This window comes from Ceratina calcarata, unplaced genomic scaffold (genome assembly GCF_001652005.2).
Source record: "Ceratina calcarata isolate Rehan_Ccalc_2016 unplaced genomic scaffold, ASM165200v1 scaffold115.2, whole genome shotgun sequence".
In the NCBI taxonomy this organism is placed as follows: Eukaryota; Metazoa; Arthropoda; class Insecta; order Hymenoptera; family Apidae; genus Ceratina; species Ceratina calcarata.
The window spans coordinates 490,431-511,727 of NW_017132446.1; the positions used below are offsets into that span (position 1 = coordinate 490,431).

Below are 21,297 nucleotides of genomic sequence, written 5' to 3' on the forward strand. Positions count from 1 at the left end.
TTTTTGTTGTTTATTATTAGCAATGTTCTTCCGACGTCTGATTTCTTTTTAAAAAATGCATTTCTAAAGTGCATAAACTTTTGAGATTGATTGTATAACCAATACATCCTCAAGAACGCGGTTCAGTTCTTGATTGACTTTTTGAAGTACATAAACAATGCAAAGTATATTTTTAACAAAGAAGTAAGGAGAACTTTATTACATTTTCAAATATTTCTAGTTATGCTGATTCTGAGGGATAATTATTTACTGCTAGCTAATATTTGACGAAATCGAAGTACACGTATAAAATGTATAGTATATGGCGAAGTAGATCGCAAGCACTCTAAGATCGCATACCTGATAATTTCGAAACCGCGTTACGCATAATAAGACGAACGCTCGACCGTATTTCTTCGTCTTTTGATGCTCGTCGCGTCGTTTACGTTCTCCAGACTGTATCCGGGGAGCGAGCGAATCGGTGTTGTAGAGAGCGTCACGAAATTCGCCCTCTCGAACCGTTATTTCCATAAATTCGTTTCCGCCGAGAAGATTTCGCCCTCTGAAACGTTGCCAATCTCCTCTATTTATTCGCTGTTTGTACTTTCGCGTCTGCCTCTTTATTGCCGTCACTTTACCTCGTTGCTTCTTAATGGAGATTTAAATTAAGTTCCCCGAGATTCGCAGATTTCTTTAATTCCCTTTTATTTCTTCATTCCAGTTCCCCTTCTTCTTTCTTAATTGTTTAGTGCCGTTTATTTCGTTGGATCTGTGTTAGCTAGAATATTTATATATTTTGCGACGGTTATAAAACAGTGGAACAGGTAAAAGGATGATATGGAGGATGATTTTAAACACGGGACACAGTAGGTAGTAAATTTTTAATCGAGCCAGCGGAGCATGTCAACTTCATCAGAATTTTTAAATCGTCGCATAAACCCGTGGCTGGGTTTAATTAAAGTTTTTCTCTTAACATCATTACCGTCCCGCTAGAGTTTTCATAAAATCCCGGAAACAGAAATCCCCGAAACGAGAGAAATTAGAAAAGACGTTGAAATCACCTTTGACAAAGGATAATTAAAATCTGTCAAATCCTATGTTACTAAAGTGCGTGAGAAAGCAGAATTTCAGCGTAGCCGTTCCGTGTTTTAATGAGAAATTTCGAGCCGTTGTCATCTACCAATAACACCCTTTATCAAGATAAAAATGATAAAAATAAGTGTTTGCGTCGCAACGCTCGAAAGCCAGCTGGATATAACGTTTGTTCGAAATCTCTCTCTTTATCGTGGATTAAATGTCGATTTATGTGTTCCGTTTGCGCCATAACAATTAATTTTCGCGCGATCAAAACATTACAACACCTTTAACTCTGCAACCGTTACAATACCTTTTACGATAACGTTTGTGTCCTAGAATTTATACTCATAGGATTATTCTTTTCTCTATGATTTCTGAATCAGAAGAGGAATTAAGCATTCGAGAAAAATATGAATAATTTTTAAAAACCGCTGATTTAATTACTATCGTAATTTGCTATCCTTGTAGTTGCACGTTGAAATTATATCAATAAATAACGTTCTGTGACTATTTCGTTTTTTCGCATCCGCTTTTACAACAGGAGCAAGATGCGTAAAATGTATACTACAGAACCGGTCTCGAATCGAAGTAGCAATTTTCTCATCGTAAGAAAAAAACGTAAATGCATATATCTCAGCGTTCTTGGGAAATCTCGAAAACCGAGCAGTGGAAAGTAGTTCGTGAGGCCTTGACAGGCTGGATTGCCGTATAAACGTCCTCCGGAGGACCGGTTCAGAGATCGAGCCCTGTGGCGTTGGTCGGCCGCAAACCTCATCTCGCCTGAGGCCTTTTACGCGACGGGAAAAGGCTCGAGAACACCTGTCCAGGTGCAACTCGTATAATCGAGTCAGACTTGGAACTCTCATCGAACCATGGTGTATCGATTTATACTCGAATGTATGTTTTCTTTCTCTCTCAATTATCCTCGTTTTATTTGATGATACTTTGGAACGAGCCTCCTGTATGTTTAAATTTCCGAATTTAGTAATCATACGTTCTGTTATTAAATGCGTCCATTCAAAAAATGTGAGAATACCACATCAATTATATAATAGTTAATTGTAATCGAGTGTTTTTGAACGGAGGATATGGAGGCCTCAAACGTTTTCCAGTTCTCATAGATAGTCGGACCGGGAGAGGATTTTTAATCACCTACGATCGGCAAATATTTGCTTGAGCCATACGATGGACGATGCTTCTGTTCGTTTTAAACCATTTCGAGCTCGGGAATCATTTTTGTTGTAATAACGTGGAAAGGTAAATAAGGGATCGGCCGGGAAAAATATGAAGTTCATTTGAGAACTATTAAAAACGTACGTTCATTCGACCAAAGAGAAACGGAGGGTGAGAGGGAGGAGAATGGAACAGAGGACTTGGCATAGCACGGTTGTCAAATGAGCAGATTTATTAGTAACAATAAACCAACGGTTGGATACGCGTGACGTACGCACGTTACACTGTACGGGACAATATGATTTAACCCAACGCCGGACAATGTATCGTAGAATTGTATTATAGAACAGTGTAGACATTTTGTTTTACGCAATACAATAAACTGATACTGGTGTGTACGCATACGCCATTGCGTCTTTTCGTATTGGCGTTGGTAAATCCGACCGTGACGCGGGCAGATAGAATTATGCGATTTAAAATTGGATGCTGCGTGGAATGTTGAAATTGCATTGAATGAAATAATGTAGGAATTCGCAGGGCACGTTGGCCAACTGCGACGATGTCCATTTTCGTATTTTGTTTATAATGAACGAGCATTTATTAAATGAAATAAATATTTGACGATAAATCGACACGCTGTTATAGTTTTCAAAATAGAATAGGCAGTCTCAGTTAGATGTGAAGATATATATTAGATCTTTCGGTACGTGTTTTCTCTTTGGTCGAATCCTTATTCTCGTGATATCACGAACCGATCGCAGTTTATGCATAGAAACGAGGAAGAAGCAAGAAATCCCATCTTTCTCGGTATAGTTACACAGAATCGCGTGCTCATCTTTGCTTCAAGTACTATTTCCGTTGCCACAACGTTCCCCACAGCGCCAGGAGTGTATAGGTACAACGTTCACTGAATTGCACTTCTTTCTCTTCTTCCTCCTCTTCTTCTTCTTCGCCTGTGAAACTCCTCTAGAGTCTTTAAAATGTATGAACATGTTTCTCGGTTAAAATTGAAATTACATATAGAAGATATTTCACCGAACTGCCTTCGATGCCCGCAGCGTTATTAACGAGTGCTCGCGTAAAACCTACTTGACCGAAAGTCGAACAGCTCGCAAAAATCTTCTTAATCCTTAACTCCACTCCAATTAATAGAAGTTTGTATTGTACGATACCCCAGGTGATTAAATTATTCCAGATATTTTGGAATATGTACTTTCTAATAATACTTTGAATTTGTGTAATGCTCGTTGTTAGCAAAATACGGTTGTTAGCTATTGAAGAAGTAATTTTAATAGCACTGTTACCTTTGCACTGTCAGTTTGCGGGGTCAAAAGGAGGCACGTAATTCACTTTCGCTAATTGGTAATTTTGTGCTCCGCTGGAATTTCTAACCGCAGAACGAGCTAATTGAACTTCAAAGATTAAACTTTGTACTCAAAATACTAACCACATTTTGCAATAAAGAAATTCCATTATAGAATTTATGTAAGAGGAATTATAATAGCTTCTATTCTCATCATATCTAAATCAAATAACGTAGAGGTTAATAGTAGAATTATTGAAAGTAAATGGCATAAATTGAAATGAAACGAGTTTTATGGTTTCTGTGGAATATAAAAATTCTTCATTTAAAAAAGATAAAAAATCTTTTATGAAACCTACGAATATTCGATCTGTGCACAGCAAAGGTTCTTTTTATGTGTAATAAGAGTTCATAGGTCAAAAAACTAAATGGATATTTCCTGTTACTACCGTTTCTGTCGAACGCTTTACCTGTACCCGCCCATTTCATTCAGCTCGTCACGCGTCCATCGTGTGCCACGAACACGATTTCTTTCTTGTCATTCCCGGGACGAAATAAACTGCTCTCTGGTTACACGGGAAACATTTAATTTCATAAAACGTTCCGCGGCTATGTTCCTGGCGAGCAGAGTTAAACGTTCATAAAATGAATTGCCATTTCGACCAATTCGATTCCGAGTCTTCCGTGAGTTATGGCCGCGATATTGCTACTTCTTACTTACCCTCTGGCCAGCGGTCCTTAACCGCGGCTAAGTGCTACGTCAATCACGATACAGTCTGAGATTTCCCGATCTGTTTTAATTAAATTACAAAAGAAAATGCGCCTTCGTCTAATTGTTTGTACGATCGACTGGCAGATTTCGAGTTTTCTGCTTTTTAATGACTGAAATTGATAAAGGGATTTTGAACGTAAAGGGTTAAAAATAAATATGCTAGCACGTGGCGTGGCGCAGGCTAATATCTTCGCGGGGAAGCAGCGATTCAGCAGAAAGTATACGGTTCCTCGCAAGCTTATTTTACTAGCACGCGAGACGTAAACCGGCAGATTTTTGTATTCGTTTCATGCTGCGGTAGGAAAATAAAGACTCGCGGCCCGACTTATATCGACGCGTTGCGCTTCTATTCCCGCTTCGTTCGCGGCTTTGGACGCGCGAAATGGGCACCGCGTTTCGGCCACGTTACTGAGCAAAAGGATCCCGAGTTACGGTGCCGCGATGAATTTCCACTGTTTAACACTCAGCGAACACCGTTCGTAGCTGGAACTCCCGGATTTCCCGAGAGTTTTATTCGTTTCCTTATTTGCTTCGCGTCTTCCTTCTTGTTTTTTACTGCTCTCGCAATACGTCTCTGTTGCACGACAGTCCAGTTTGATCGAAGGCGACGAGGGATAGTCGACGGTTGACGTTGGAGGATATAAAGTGTTGATGGATAGTTTTCCAGAATAGCATTTGGGATGCCATATAAAATTCCTTTTATATATTATCATAAAAAGATTTCATGTAGAAAAAGAAATTTAATAAAATCTTGTATACTAATTGTCGGCATGGCTATTACAAAAAAAAACTGCTGATTCTGTCGGCGATTATCGTATGCTTACGCAACATGGAGCCAAGATAGAAGCAACATCGATTTGCGATTAAAACGGATTTCAGCAGTGAATGATATTAATTCCATCGAGTTACAACGGGTAACGATGTTAACCCGTTGCCGGAAGGCCACGGATATATCAAGGCAGGCGAAATTAACCGTGTAGCCGAACTCGATTTTTATTAAATCCGACGAACGACTGCACTCAGTTCGATCTCCCGTTGGTTTCGCCTTTCCGAACCAATTATTCCGCTGTTTTGCTCGTTAACGTTTACGGTTAATTACGCAGCCGCTTCGAACAACCCTGGAAAAAAGTCCTGCGTTGCACGCGTGCATTGAAACTCCGAACTGTGCTTTCTTTAATTTAATACACGTGCATTCGTTGGAACATCGTGCGAGCAAACAGGAATTCTCGGCCAATTTAACAAAAGATTGAATTTTTATTATTCGGTTCAGTTACCGAAAAATTTGGAATACTACGGTAGGAAAATTGAGTATTTCTAGATGGTAGTACAAATAGGAGCAGAATTAAATAAATTCTTTATATGTAGTTACAAAACAAATTAAACGTGACAATTATTTTCTACACAGAAACGCTGTAGCGTACATGTACTAATAAAATGTTTTATAAGTGAGGTAATTCGCATAGTTTGCGTGTCTCGAAACATTAATGTCTTCTATTTATACTGTACATCTGATGCTCTCGTTTTTCCCTCTGTTTGATTGCACCATTGATCCTCGGCTCGGTGTACCTGATTGCGCAAACAGCGGCGACGTGGAGAAGAAGAAATTTCAATGACGAACGTAAGGGTGGCTCGTGAACGTTATAAAAAAAGAATACCGAGATAACTGACAGAGTTGATGCGAATAAATGGCGTGGCATAATAACGCTGACGGAATGTGTCCCGCGCTGATTGCGGAGATAGGTAACGGGTCGGGTGAACGCTCGCAGGAAATGTCGCAGAACACGCGTGCACCGTAGATAAGAAAAACAGTTGCGGTTAATTATTTGGGGAGCGGTCTGCCGGTCCGTTGCAATTTCACGGAGGGACGTGTCGTTGACGATGCACGTTCAGATGAATTCGGGCTGTGCCGCGTAAACGCGAGGTTTAACGTGCTGAAACCGTGAATATTTCTCGCTCCTCCGATCCGTAAATATTTGCCGTTCCACCGCACGAGATTGTTCGTGATAAAAACATTAGAGAAATTTAGTAGCAGAGTGCTCGGACGTATGATAAGGAAAAGCGTTTATGCGCTGGATAACGAACGTAAATTTGTTTCTCTTTATTCTTTACTTCGTTTGTAAACATATCTACAGCTTATCTCCGATGTTAATTAAAAATCTTCTATAAAGACAACTAATATTCTTCCTATCTTGATATTGACAAAAATGAGAAAATATGAATAAACAGTCGGAGGAATACTAATAACTACGTTGATCTCTTTAAAAAACTCTTTCACATGTCATAGATACTCCATATACATATTTAGTTAGATCCCGGATGTCATTGTGCCGGAATAGAGCCGAGCGGATAAGATAAGTAATAAAAGTAGCGTCACGTGAAAGCCAGATATTAGATGAGTAAGATCGCACGATGATCTCACGCGACTTCGCACTCTTCTTTGATAACTCGCATCCAAACGTATTTCCCAATTGATCGTATCCCAGAGTTTAGCACAGCCAATATGAAAGTTTCGTGCGCTGTCTTCCCACGCATTCTCGCTCCTATTCTCTAGAATTCCAGAGGATTCAGCGTCCATCCTCGTCAATAAGGATTTGCGCACGCTTGTTTACGTGATTTCATGCACATGTAATTTCTTAGGGTTTGTATTTTATTCATTGAAATATTATAGGCCGGTATTCAGAGCGATTTAAGATCGTTTTAAGTATTTGCTTAAGTCCCTGTTTCCTGTACAAGACGGAGGCTGGAAATATGGGATAGGCAGCGATAGCAAATGCTTAAGACAATCTTAAGAATAAGCAACGACTCTGAATATCGGCCATAGTTTCTTATATCATTATTTCATTTCATACGATTTTCGTTTATCCCGTTTCTGATAGTGTTGCACAATTCGAGTTTTTGTATTTGACACGAGAGCTCGCCACGTCCTTCAACATCCTCCCCTGTCATTTTTTGCCTGTCACCAATCAAATAGAAATCACATTCCGCCCCAATCATGCAACTCATCCTGTACGTGTCGAATAAACATTGTCAGAGATTGATTTATGTCCCTAAAACGAATTATTGCTACTCGGATTAAACCACTATTTTTCATTGTTAGTGCACACGTTTTATTTAATTTTGCATTGCACTAAGCTGAAATATCAATCACACTTCTTACCCACGTATCGGAGTCACGTTGCCGCGAATTAATCAATCAATTAATCTTGTAACAATTTATTATTCAATGGGTTGCCGAGTCATAGATCGCTGTTGAGCATCGGGTGAAAGTGTGAGGAGTGAAAGTGCAGGACGGGTCGTAACGAATTACATATGCATTCACAATTTTCACTGTATTAACACATCCCGTTCCATCATAATCCTACATTTTCCATGCGCACGTTGCAGGTCGCTAATGACCTGTAACACGATGAACGTTTAGCACGTGATAAATGTCGCGATAAATATTCAACTATGAATAATGGCATTCAGTATCAAGTAAAAACACGTTGCGTCTCACGCACCTCATTCCGTAACAAGTTAATAATTCAAAAAACTAAATTGAACTGTGAAAACTATTTTGATTGACGGGAAAAAGTCGCGAGAATCGTGCATGACTGAGAAACTTCAATAAAAATGCGTTGCGAGCATCTCGCAATGTTTCCTCAAAGTTCGCAGAAAGAAACCCGCGGTTCACGAGTAACCGGGCTACGAGAGTTTCCACTTCTTTCTTGGTGGTCGCGATATTAAACCCGGGAACGCAGTTTAAAGCGTTCGTAATGTTTACACACGGGACTAATAAACTTGCCAAGCGAATGTAAAGCAAACAGCGATCGCGCATGGTACGAACGGTTTTATTGACAGGATCACGTGTGTGCAAGCTCGGAACATCGTGCCACGAGAAATGTTCAACGTCGTTCGATATAACCGAAACGCGTGTAACCGGTCACGTTAACCACATTAATGTTATAGTAATTAAATGCGTGACGCTTTTACCGTTATTTATTCGCTGTAAAAGTAGGATGAAATAAAACGTGACGGAGAGGGTTTTTTAACAAATTGAAATAAACAGATGTAAAACAATAAATGAACGAGTGTTTTTTGAATTTTGAAACATTTGCTATTTTAATTTCAATCTATCTGTTTTGTCTGCGAAATATGAACTGATGATCCTTTACTGCTTTTCAATACAATAAATTAAAGTTGCCACGAATTAAATGTTATAAACAGTTATGTGTATGTATTTATTCTCATTGATGATTGCTATTGATGTTTCCCCTGAAAATGGTTTGATATTTTCCAAACTCTGTACTCTGAAATATTGATTGCGCGGAAGTGCATAAAGTACGTTTTACGGCATTATAATTAATTACGTAAAATAATCAGTATTTTAATTTGAACATTCGTCAATAAAAAAATGGCAAAATTCTGTTTACGAGTGATAAACGTGTTCGGTTCGAAACGGGAATTCCAGTAAATATCGATGGAAAATCGCGAAAGTCATGGTCGAAATAATGAATTGAAATACCGTTCCTGTTCGATATAGAAATCACGAGGATGTGCTTGAAATACAATATCGCGTTCACGCGTCACGCGTCATCCCCTCTTTCTTTTTACTCGAAAATTCAATGCGTAAGCGCGAATTTCCAAAACTTACCGGGTTCATTTCCTATTAATAAACGTGTATATATTTTATTGTACAAAAAATCTTGACGTCGTATGAGAATTTTTAAATGCAATCTGGCATTAAACAGTTTTATTTCATGACTTGTCTGCCTCGTAAATACATGAAACCAGTTCGGGTATCGGTTTCGAATCCCGAAATTTTGTCTCCCTTCGTAACTATTTTCCCTCAGATCGTTCACTGTACCGTTCGTTTATTTACAGTTTCGACACGAGGGGACGGAGCTCCCTGGAACAAGGAAAACACTGGCAGAATATCAGCCTGGACAAACGTGCCTTCTTCAGATACTCGGAGCGTCCCGCGAAACTCACCCTGGAGAACGTCCGTGAGAGCGATGCCGCCGTCTACAGATGCAGGGTCGATTTCAAGCAGTCGCCGACCAGGAACAGCAAAGTCAATCTCACGGTGATCAGTGAGTACTCCAACGGATCACGATTTCCATTCCAGTATTCAAATCTTCCCTCTATTTTTCGTTCTTGTTAGAGAAATCACTTTATCCTCATACTAATAATGTTGAACATATATTGTCACGAACATTGTTACCTACCCCATTTCTTAAAAAGTGATTCTTATCGCAAACGCACTATAACAGCATTCCTTATTGCACGTTCCTCAGTAGATTCCTTTCTTGTATCGTCGAGTAGATGCTTACTTCATTTGTTCTGTGCGCATTCTTCTTTCATTCTCCATTAATCTTCTCGTATTTCCGTTTCGTCTCTTCGAGTTTCCTACATTCATTACTTCCTCTTGCTGCGGTAATGCAATATGTATGTATATATCTTAGTCCTGTCTCTGCTCGCTTGTTTATTGCATTTCTTTATCTTCTTAGATTACCATTAATTTGTATATTCATTCGATCCTTCCATTTTTAATGCCATCATTTATTATTCCCTTTCCCATCTATTTCCTTGGTTATTAATTTTGATACACGCATTTACATTTTTCATTTAGTTTTTTCTACATGCTTCGTAAACACAGTTTTAATTCCATCCTAAATATGTCGCATTCTTGCTCATCTACGCGCACATTTTACAGCTCAAATTTATTTCCTGTGCTATTAATTTTAATATCCACGTTTGTATGCAGCATCACCCTCCTTTTTTCAACCGCGGTACATTTCGTTTCCATATAGAACATTTTTACAATTGGTATTTTTCTTGTTAAGATAAAAATTTCATATCTTTATCTACCTGGACTCGTTCCGTACCCCAGTTGAGTTTCCCTCATTCGATACGCATCTTTCATTCTACGGTGTATACCCTCCCACCGTAGTTTACCTCTTTTAATACGAATACACGAGCACATAGAGAGCCAAGAAGGCTACGCAAGCATAAAAGGAAAATAAAAAAGAAGTGGAGTGGAGTCATTCGTATCCCTGTCACTATACCCGACTCGCACCTCTTTTCTTGATAAATCCCTAACTTTTCCTCTTACTTACGACTCTCCATTTCTCTATTTCTCCCTTGCCTCAACCCCCCGTCCCCCTTCCCTTTCTTCTTCATTCAAACAATTACACGTCCGCCGTTCCGCAAACAAAGCGATACATAAACCACAATTTTATTTCTTAAATACAATTTTCCCTCAAACCAAACATCCTCTGTCTCTCGTTTTATATATTTTTTCCAGCAATAGTCTCGTTGTAAAAGAAAGATACACAATTTCTTTTTTACCCGTTCCTTTTTCTCGGAATAATGAAAATCAGGTTTTATCGATCCTTTTCTGTTCTTATAGGAATTTTGTCCCAATGTTCAATATTCGTGATACGATATTCCATACATTGAATATCTTCCAATCAATAGTCTTTTTATTCGTCCCTCTTTCATCCGAGAGAATATATATAAACTACAATTTCAATTTCCGTACTCCAATCTCTAACAATTCTTGTTATCAATTTATTTCTGTAAAAACTTGCTTGCTGTAAATTCTGTAATTGGCTTTCTAAAAAATGAAGTTAAAATTGATCGTCATAGAGACAAACTGTTAATTCATACAATTGTATTATTCCCTTTATGTTTCTAACAAAAGGGACTTGATATTTCCTCTTCCTTATTTTCCACCGCCGCAGATCCTCTTCACCCATTTCCTTCCCGTTCCTCCTTCCTGACCAACTACGCTCTCCTTCGGGATTTCTCTCTGCGGCCTCTGGTTCTCTCTCTTTGATCTCCTCGGAGTTGATCGAGGCTTGCCAGACCGCTTTCCGCGATTAGCTCGAACAAACAGAGAATGGATCCGGTCTTCTTGACCCGGATCTACGGTTCAGCAAGCGCCGATTAAGGGGAGTTTTATCTGAGAAGTCGCCGGGGATCTCCTCCCGAGCTGGGACGGGGCGGAGAAATACGAAATTAGATCAGCAAGATCTGGCGGCGTTTGCCTTGTCGAAATCGCGGCATCGATGTCGGCAATATCGATAAGTAGATTCGAAATCCGCGAGCCGAGAGAGATCTCGTCGTTGAACGAAAGTACTCGTGTTACTCCTCCGAATTAATTGCCGATAAAGAAACTCGACCGGAATTAATTTCCCCTTTCTCCATCCCAGTTTTCCTATCCATTTGCGACACGAGAAACATCCTTAAAATAATTAAACGTCTGACAAAAAATATTAGATATCCCTCTACCTAAAAAAAAAAGGAATATTCTGAATTTTTCCCTGGAGGCTTGCACGGGATTATATTATATTATAAAAAAAATCCTTGTTATAATAAAGAAGACGACCCCGTTCTCCGCACCCCTTCAATTCTGGGCATCGTCGGGGTAAAAAACAATTTGCATATCGCGGCTTCTTAAGCGCGCCACGGGTCGGTTATGGGGCGGTAGATAAGAATGCCAGCCGCGTCGTGCGACGACTACGGTGTCCAACGGGTGACACACGCCTGCACACGGCCAGTAATTCATTGCCCTTGCAAATTGATTCACGCCATAAGCCAGGCCAAGGGTGCGCGCGGAGACTGCGGTAGCGTCGTGAAAAAACGAGGGCGTAGGAGAACTTATTGTGTGAAATTATTACAGTACCGCCGGAGAAGCTTAGGATATTGGAGGAAGACGGAAGATCTCATATTGCCTATTACGTACTGGGCCCGTATGCCGAGGGCGCATCCCTGAATATTACCTGCGTCGCTACCGGTGGTAAGTACTCGCATTTCACTTATCCTCTTGTTTGTTTATCGCTTAACCTCTCCGCTTTCCCCATCGTCTACCCCATTGATCTACTCCCGTTGAAAATTTTACTTTCGGGGAATCAGAAATAAAAAATTAAACTAGCCTGAGTTCGAGTCAGAGATCGGAATAGAAATGCGTAGATTTATATGTGCAATTATTAAGACAGATTTCTTATATTCTCTGCTGTATAGATCTAAGAGTTCCTGGTGTTTCCTCTCTGCTTTGATATTTTTATCGTTGAGTTCATTAGCCACGCGTTTTAAGGATGTATTGGCTTGTACAGTCAATCCCAAAAGTTTATGCACTTTAAAAACACATTTTTACACGTAGCTATTTAGTATTAGCATTATTCTTCCGACGTCTGATTTCTTTTTAATTATAGAAAATGCGTTTTTCTAAGGTACATAAACTTTTGGGGTTGACTGTATAGCCAATACGTCCTTAAGGCGATAACTTCGTGCCTCTTAAAATGTACATACGAAAAATCTCCCATTCTTCCTTCCCCTAATTTGTTCGCCCCTTTTTTTTCAAAGAAGAGACCAGCTATGATAGTCAAAGCGAAACTTGCGCGAGGCAACGTTTTAAATTGATTAATCTAATATGAAGTAGCGGTGCACAGTTTTACCCGACTCCTGTTCGTTGTTTCTAAAAAGAAATTTGCGTTTCATTCACATGCTCATTTCCGCACGCTTCATGATCTCCACGTAGAGGGTGTTCCCTAAAAAAATATTTTAATGAATGATATGCAGTGTTTCTGTTATCGTTTTTCATTGCATTTCTACTCGTCATAGCTTCTCTTTTAGAACCGCGACATGTTTACGTAACAGAGTGAAAATATTTTTAAAAAATTCATTAATGTCGAAGATTGGAAGAGTCATGATTATTACTATTTATTCATTCGTTGTGCTTAGCCTATCAGGGGATGGAAGAAAATTTAATTCGGGAATTCGCATATTTCCCTCCCCCCTTTGAGGCTTGTAAAAGTTATTAAAAAGCAATGAGATCCAGTGGTACGTACGTTTCATTACTCTCCGAACAACATCAATCAATGTAACACCAAGAAATTGCACAAATATAAATGCCGTTGGTAAACACGTAAATTTCGATTAAAAATGATCGATTGATAAAAGTACAAGTAGAAATTCATTTATTCCCGCTGTGAACTTTCACATCTCACAAAATCGACGCGATGCGAAATTAAACAAATCATCGCTGCGATTCGCGATTCCAGGTATCTATTCTCTCCTGCGGCGCGATTTCTATTCGCGTCGATATTTTCCCCTTTTTAATAACGTTTCATTTCACGTTTTACACTCGTCGCCGTGTAAAAATTGGAACGAGGTACGCGCGAAAAAATTTTCCATCAACGGAATATGTCATATGATCGCTCCGGGGAATCGAACTATGATTAAAATGAAAATTTAATACTGTTGGATAAAGAAAATTAAACCGCGCGTCGCGTTATACGCGAGGAACATTTATATGTATCTCTGAACAGAATTCCTTGCGTCGTCTCTTGAAATATACGAACCGACTCATTTATATCCTGTGGTATAATTAATAAACGTCAAAGATATATACTGGAGTAGAACAACGTGCAATAATATATTTAAAGAATTGTTTCCAAGTAAATGCAAGTCGTTCAGTCTGTGCACGCGCGTTTATCTTACCACGTCCTCTCCATTTGCGCGGCCAACCTCTCGGAGGTGGCACGCGTACCATTTTATAAAGATCTATACATGTAAACAGACGCGGCGGTGGAGCAAGAAACTTGGAGAACGTCGAGGAAAGTAGAGATTGCGAGCTAGCTCGCTAACGCAAAGGAAAGAATTAAAAAAAGAACCCCGGGGTGGGGAAGAATTTATATTCGGAGGGTGAAAAAGGTAGTGAAAGGAAGAAGCGTAGGCTCCGCGGGTAAAGCAATTTATTAACCCGTTGTCTTGCTAGCCCTCTTAATGGCCACGTTTGATGAAGTGTGCCATTTAGCTGCTCGCGATAGAATTATGGCACTGTTTGCAGCTGATTGCGCCTATTAAGCAGTTACACGATACATCGACCAGTTAAGTGACTACCGTCCCGGTTGAACATCTCGTCTATCATGTTGAACAACGAAAAACACGTTGAAAAATAATTATTTACATTTGTATAAAAGACAGAGTTTGCATACCTTGTCATTTCTAATTTTACAACAGAATTGTCGAAGTAACGTTTGAAGTTAAACAGTAGTAGGAGACACGTATTCACGATTTGCATTTCAGGGTAGAAATAGAATAGGAAATATCGACGCAGGTAGGAGCTCCGCTCTGTGTCTAACTGCTCCAACTTGTCTGACTATGTACGGAGTTGTACTACTTAATGAGATCCTACTTCAATGAATACGTTACATTTTCATTCCGAAATACATGGAGATCGTTCCTCAGTGATTCTTTGCAGAATTGAGTCTACTTTTATCGATGTTTATTGTTAACATCGATTTTTAATTAATTATTATATTTGAGTTTGCATACCTTGTCATTTCTAATTTTACAACAGAATTGTCGAAGTAACGTTTGAAGTTAAACAGTAGTAGGAGACACGTATTCACGATTTGCATTTCAGGGTAGAAATAGAATAGGAAATATCGACGCAGGTAGGAGCTCCGCTCTGTGTCTAACTGCTCCAACTTGTCTGACTATGTACGGAGTTGTACTACTTAATGAGATCCTACTTCAATGAATACGTTACATTTTCATTCCGAAATACATGGAGATCGTTCCTCAGTGATTCTTTGCAGAATTGAGTCTACTTTTATCGATGTTTATTGTTAATATCGATTTTTAATTAATTATTATATTATAAAAGAATACTCTGCCCAATGAAATCATATAATATTTTTTATTGTATTTGTGAAGATTTTTATTTGTTCAGTCGAATCTTTTAACTACATTCTGATGGAATAATTCAGAATTCCAGCTAATTTTTTATCGTACATCAAAGGAGATACCCTAAACGACGACGCGTAGTTGCCAACGCGCGTTTATGTGTCGGCGACGTTAAGGCGCGCCACAAACCGCATCTCGCGGCTCGCCGGGAATTGCCGCGCGTTTGTTATTTGCGCGAAACCGTATTTATCTATAGGGAATTGCGCAGGCCCGCGCTCGGCGGTGGCCCATAATCTGAAATGTCTCTCGCGTCTACTCCCCGCGGCTGAACGTTATTGCGCGTCGCGTGCCACGAAATATTTCGCCAGCTGCCGTTTTCTGCCGTGAAATTACCATTTAACGCTCTGTTTCTGTAACCGACCGCTTTACCCGGCCTCGTTCCCGTCGAAATGGCCTCGAAAATTTCTCGGTTGCCGTTTCAACTGCATGAAAATCGCTGCCCCGGGATTGTTTCATAAAAACTGTGTCCCCCTGTCTGTTCTGTTCCTTTTTAGTCTCACACCATGTATGTATTATCGTACCACAATTGCCAAAGTCTCTTTTTTCATAAACATTATATCGAGAATGCTACTGTTAGACTTTTTGAATCGACTTTTTGACTTTGACTCCTCATTCTCACGTTCATCTATTCAACGATTTATTCGACACGCGTAAATAAACGATAGCAAAGCAAACAGAAAAACAGTGGAAGAGGAGAACGAGAAATATGAAACTGAGGATCCGTTTCCGTGGCCGCAAAAAACAAAAAAAAAATAGTGAATTGAAATTTGAAAGTCTATTTTGATTCCTTTTTAATATTTGTATCGTCTTTCTTGTTTGTTGACGAAGAAGAAAATAAACGAGCCCAATCGAATTTTTGAATATAGCATGAGCAATAAATTGTACGCCAATAAAAAAGATTTAATTAATAGAAATACCAATCATTTTTTAAATAATTGGACAGGGTATTAAAAATTAAATCAAAACCACTGAATATTGCATATTAAAACATTTCACCGAGAAAATTCATCCTAAATCTCATCCATTCAATTTCCCCAAACTCCTGCTATCGCCAATACTTTGAATAAACCCTAATGGTCGAATCAGTCAGGATCCACGCAAAACTAATTCAATTTGTACCGTAGTTGAACGTAGCGAATAGCGTATATCGCTAAAAAAAAAAGATTGGTAGGAGATAAAAACGGAGTGAAAGATATATCGAACTTTTATTGAATTTTTTTCCACTCGCTCGTCGAGAGATATGGATCGGTACAGTAGTGGGGTAGCAAATTGACACCGGAAACGAGTATATACGCGCGGTCTCGGTTCGCGGAACCCGTCGCTCAATCCATCTCGTTTTCGAACAGGTCGACCGCAACCGCGGGTGACGTGGTGGCAGGAGAACGCTCTTCTCGACGACACTTATGAGACTGTCGGTACCAAGAGTGTTCAAAACGTGCTGCGATTGGAAAAGTTGACCCGCGAGCATCTGAACGCGGTCCTCACCTGCCAGGCGTCGAACAACAACATGGTCACGCCTATATCCAGCTCCGTCACGCTCAACATGAACCGTGAGTACAACAATCCTGTTCAAACCCTCATAAAAAAGTGTTAGGAATATAAAAAACTGTTAGAAATAGAAATCACAAGCCATGACGTATATCGCACAATTTCTAAAAATCTTGAATCTACAAAACGTCGAATGTTCCGTCGATCAAAAATGTATGAAAAATTGTATACGTTCGGACACAACGATGCATTCTATGAAAAACAAATGTGCCTATCCTGCACGGAATATTACATATCCCATTTCCGTTATTACGAAAATTCGAAACGAAAAAAATGATGAATCGTGGAAATACGTCCAACGTTTTACTCGTGTACGCGGAATATATAAAATGCATGTTCCTCTTGTTGCGTGTTGCGAAAAAAAAGCACCAGCGAAATATCCACTGTGCTTATTGCACCTGCAGAGTAAACAAACATCGCGAACGAAAGCCGCTGTGCAAGCTTGTTTCGTCATTAAACCGCTCGTCGGTAAAGGAAAATAAAAAGGGATAGATATAAAGGGACGGCAATATTTAAACAGCTCTTAATAAAACCTCGAATCACGGTTCTGACGCACTATCAAAAGACAAATATTTAACAAATAATTGAACGATGAATCCGCTGAAACCGTGGCGCGGCGTGTTCGCCGATTCAGAACTTTTGGAAACGTTCCATTAATCGAGCCCGGTACCGGTCGAAATGAATACGCAAACACTCCATAACGTAGACGAATCTTTCCCGTTACCGACGAGGTAGATCTTCCGAGACTGGGACTAATGGATGGTTTTATGGACGGTGTGTTTCAGTGAAGCCGCTGAGAGTCCGCATGCAAGGGGAGAATCGTCCATTTAGCGCCGGTTCCACGTACGAGATCAGTTGCGAGGTGGTCGGTGCTAGGCCCACGCCAAAAATTACTTGGCTGAAAGGGAGCGTGATACTGAGGAACGCCAGGCAAACGGTAAAACTGCATTTTTTATTTTTAACGATAATACAAGAGAACTTCGTATTAAAAGTTTGAGTACATTGAATAGATTTTTTAATCGCCACTATCCTAATTGAAAATTGAAATAATAATGTGGATTGTTGAAAGGACTAAGACGTTACTTATCTATTTGTAAAATATTTGCGGTGAATTAAAATCACTGTCGATTACCTCGCTTACGCTCGCACAATATTTCCCTTCCATATAAATTTCCATTATCACCGCAACACACCTCCCTCAAGAAAAGAAATCTCCGCTCGGTAAAACAAATTTGATGCCTCGGGCTGTCTAAGGATTTAATTACGCGATCAGAAAAAAGTATAGAAAGAGAGAGAGAGAGAGAGAGGGAGCGTTCTCGCGCTCAAGAAGCTCATCGTAATATCTCCTGGTGGAAGTCCGTTCCGTGGCCAATATTTTGCAAGCGACCGCGCAATTTCGCCACGGAAAGCAATCACGGCTAAGTCTCGCCCTCGCTCCCTCTCCCTTTCTCTCTCTCTCTCACTCTCTCTTCATCTCACACTTTTTTCTCTATCATCCCGACCGCCTCCGGTTCTCCGATTCCCCGGGAGGATCGACTTCCGGCGGGCCGTCAGCCTCGCCGACTCCCTCTAAATCAGCTAAGCCCGGGGGCCAACGTTTGTTTTTTCTTTGCGCGCGCGTGTGTGCTCTCGCGCCCGTTCGCATCGGCCGATCAGCGAACCAACCAGTTCGGTAAACTGTTTTAAATTCATGAAACCCATTTCACAGATGAGCCCCGACAACAATGTCACCACCAGCGTTCTCACGTTCATGCCGAGTATCGAGGACGCCGGCAAGTTCCTCTCCTGCCGCGGTAGCGTGCCGGATATACCGGATTCCGAGATGGAGGACGGATGGAAGCTCGACATACACCGTGAGTCTGTTTTCATTGTAATCATATAAATGTCCGGATAGAAAGGGACCCGCACGTCAGTCACTATAAATTAAACCGTTTTTCTCTGACCACGATCTCATTTCTAATCAATGTCTCGAACAATAATGATAAACGACCCGAAGATAATGGTTTCTAAAAAGAGGAAGTGAACGTAAGAATTTTTCGAAGGATTTCTCGGACCTAGAAATCTGTTCGATTGGTTTCCGGATTGCAGGAATTTGGAAATGTTCGGCTCCGGTTTTTGCAGGACCTCGTCCGACGGTGAAACGGTTCCGCGTCGCTGTCCAATAAAAATGAAATATGGTTGACGAACGATTTATTGCGCCGCCGCGCCGCGCCGCGTGAAACGTAATTTAATTCGTGTAATCGATAGAGCAACGAGTCCGGGATCGATTGTTTCGGAACCGGTGACGCCGGGTTCCATAAAGTTTTTCCACTGGGCCCCAGGGGCTCTAATGGGAAACGCGTGTCGTCACAGGCGGCCATTCTTCCCAGTCAACTTCCCCGCGACGCGCCGGGCTTATTTGGATTAATTAAAAATTTTAATTAATTCTTTCGAAGCTCTTTAGAATAGGCGAAAAATTCTGTCGCGTCCCGTCGACCGGACCGTGGGGTCGAGTTAAGTTGAATCTGTTGCAGTATGCAAGTGACGGTGAACGAAGGTAGAACGTAAGGTCCCCTGTTGGAAATTATTAACGTTATAGGAAATTGGTGGACCGTGGGAAGGGTGTAAGAAACCGTGTACTTTGTGCTCGGAAAGCTAAATTAAATTTTTACTTCGAAACAGAACATCATTTTCGCGGGATTAACTAAAGTTCCCGAAAGCGCATCTTGATGAGTTCCTTTAAGGATTCTCCTTTTTACATAAATGATGAGAATATTTTATTCTATCTATTTTTCTATAAATGATGAGAATATTCTATAATCTGAATTAAATGTAAAAATATATTTCTCTAACTCACACGAACTACTATCATCTTATAAATTTTAGGATAAACAAAAATTTTTTATACGACTCCCGTATTTTTCTTGCCACTTTCATTATTGACAATGTCCCATTGTTTTTGCGTCCATCGTATCGCCATAGAAAAAAGTGGCTCGAGGCGCTTAAGCAGCTGGATTGGCACGATCACAGTGGGCAGTGTTCTAGCGTGTTCGTTAACTCTTCCATTTTTAGACGTTTCTCTCGTTGGTACGGGGTTGTTCTTCCGCATTGAATAGTCATCCTTCTGTAAATTTCCGCTCCACTAACACCCTCGCCGCTTAAGAACCCGACGACAGCGCGCTATTCCACCGATGTGCAATCTTACAGTGGAACGGGCTCCCTGGCAAGCGACCAAAACGCACTATAAACCAAACACAAACGCCCGGGCCAGAACGAAAGCGATGCCAAATATTTAAAGAAAAATTTTTCCGATGTACAACGACGGTACCGACTCCTCTCTATCCTGTTTTTAATCCGCAGAATACGTAATAATGTAAAGCAACCGGAGCCTCGTTGGGACATGATTTAATTCAAACATTAATCTCCTATCAATTCGGGAAGGAAGTTTTACATTCTTTCCGTGATACAGATTCGATTTCATCAATGAGACCGATGAAACAAATATTAATTCTCTCTAGGACACAGATTCCTATCAATGAGATTTAATTCGAGCAAATATTAATCTTCATCAATACCAGTTTTTCATACGACCCTGGGCGACCGATTCGATAATCGAATTCTAATAGAAAAAATGCGTTTCGCTCCGGGCAATCAAATTTTATCAATTGCTTCGAACAAGCAAAATACGAAATCAATAATGGTTTAAATTAAAGGCAGCAGAGAGGCGGCTCTTCAATCCGAGTTAGCGTACTTGAGCCACGATTTTTACCGATAGACCACGACGAAGTCAGACGGGGAACTTGTCGTTCGAAATTAAAACTCGCGTTGCGTGTAAGTGGAACGGAAGACTTATTTATTCAGCGTCGAGCCGAGGCCGCATATTAGCTTCACGGTTGATTATCGGAGTTCGCTATTAGCAAGAAATTCGCACCCTCGTAGCCTATTCGCTCCTTCTTAGCGGATAAGAGTCGAACGAGCGAAAGTACGTGGAGAAAGGATCGTGGAAAGAAGGAAAGAAGACAGAGAACAGTGAAAGAGCAGCCGCAATATCGATTCATGATGTTCGCCAGCCGGAGCTCTCTTGCTTATGATTTCTCTCGGCCCCGAGAACGTGCCTCGTAATACGAGCCCACCGAACGAATCCGATAATTCCGCCGCAAGATTCGTGCCCGCAATAACGAGTAAATTTTCCCTACTTCTAACCTCCGTTCTAGCCGATTCGCTCCGCATCTGTGTGTTCCCGTCTCGCTCGTTGAAATTACCAGGTCCGGGCGCGACTAATGGAAAAAAAAGGGGTGAAACAGAGAACGAGGGGCAGATAGGCAAATGAGGGAAGAAAGCAGAGAAGAAACGGGGGGACAGAAACGAGATTGGAAGAACGACTAAACGTGGACGAGGGGCAGGGCAGTAACAATGCGCGCGGGTACGCGGAGGGAAAAAAACGGGCAGAGCGAACCGATAGGACAGGGGCATAGGTTGGATAATTAAAAAGAGACGGAACATCGGCGAGGGAGGAAGAGAGTCGGATAAAAAACGGAGGGAAGAAAATTGCGAGAATGAGAGAATCTTCAGTCATGGATCGGCGTGTACCATTAATTTCCGTGGGGCTGATCCCTGGTTTCCTGTTTCTCTCTTTCGCCGGTTCTCTTCGCTACAGTTCTCCGCCCGCCTCTGCCCGCTGCCCAGTTGGGAAAAACTTTTATATTGGACACTGAAATCACGGCGTTAA

General features: G+C 40.7%; 1 protein-coding gene across 6 annotated transcripts in view; it reads left to right on the top strand.

Annotated features, from left to right (window-relative positions):
* LOC108623744 (nephrin) overlaps positions 1–21,297 on the top strand; it is a 336,074-nt gene that overhangs the window by 276,624 nt on the left and 38,153 nt on the right. For all 6 annotated transcript variants that reach the window (XM_018022496.2, XM_018022487.2, XM_018022515.2 and 3 more), the window contains 5 exons: positions 9,168–9,376; positions 11,971–12,087; positions 16,388–16,591; positions 17,375–17,526; positions 18,298–18,442. In XM_018022496.2, coding sequence (XP_017877985.1) covers positions 9,168–9,376; positions 11,971–12,087; positions 16,388–16,591; positions 17,375–17,526; positions 18,298–18,442 — 827 coding nt within the window. The remainder of the gene's footprint in view (positions 1–9,167; positions 9,377–11,970; positions 12,088–16,387; positions 16,592–17,374; positions 17,527–18,297; positions 18,443–21,297) is intronic.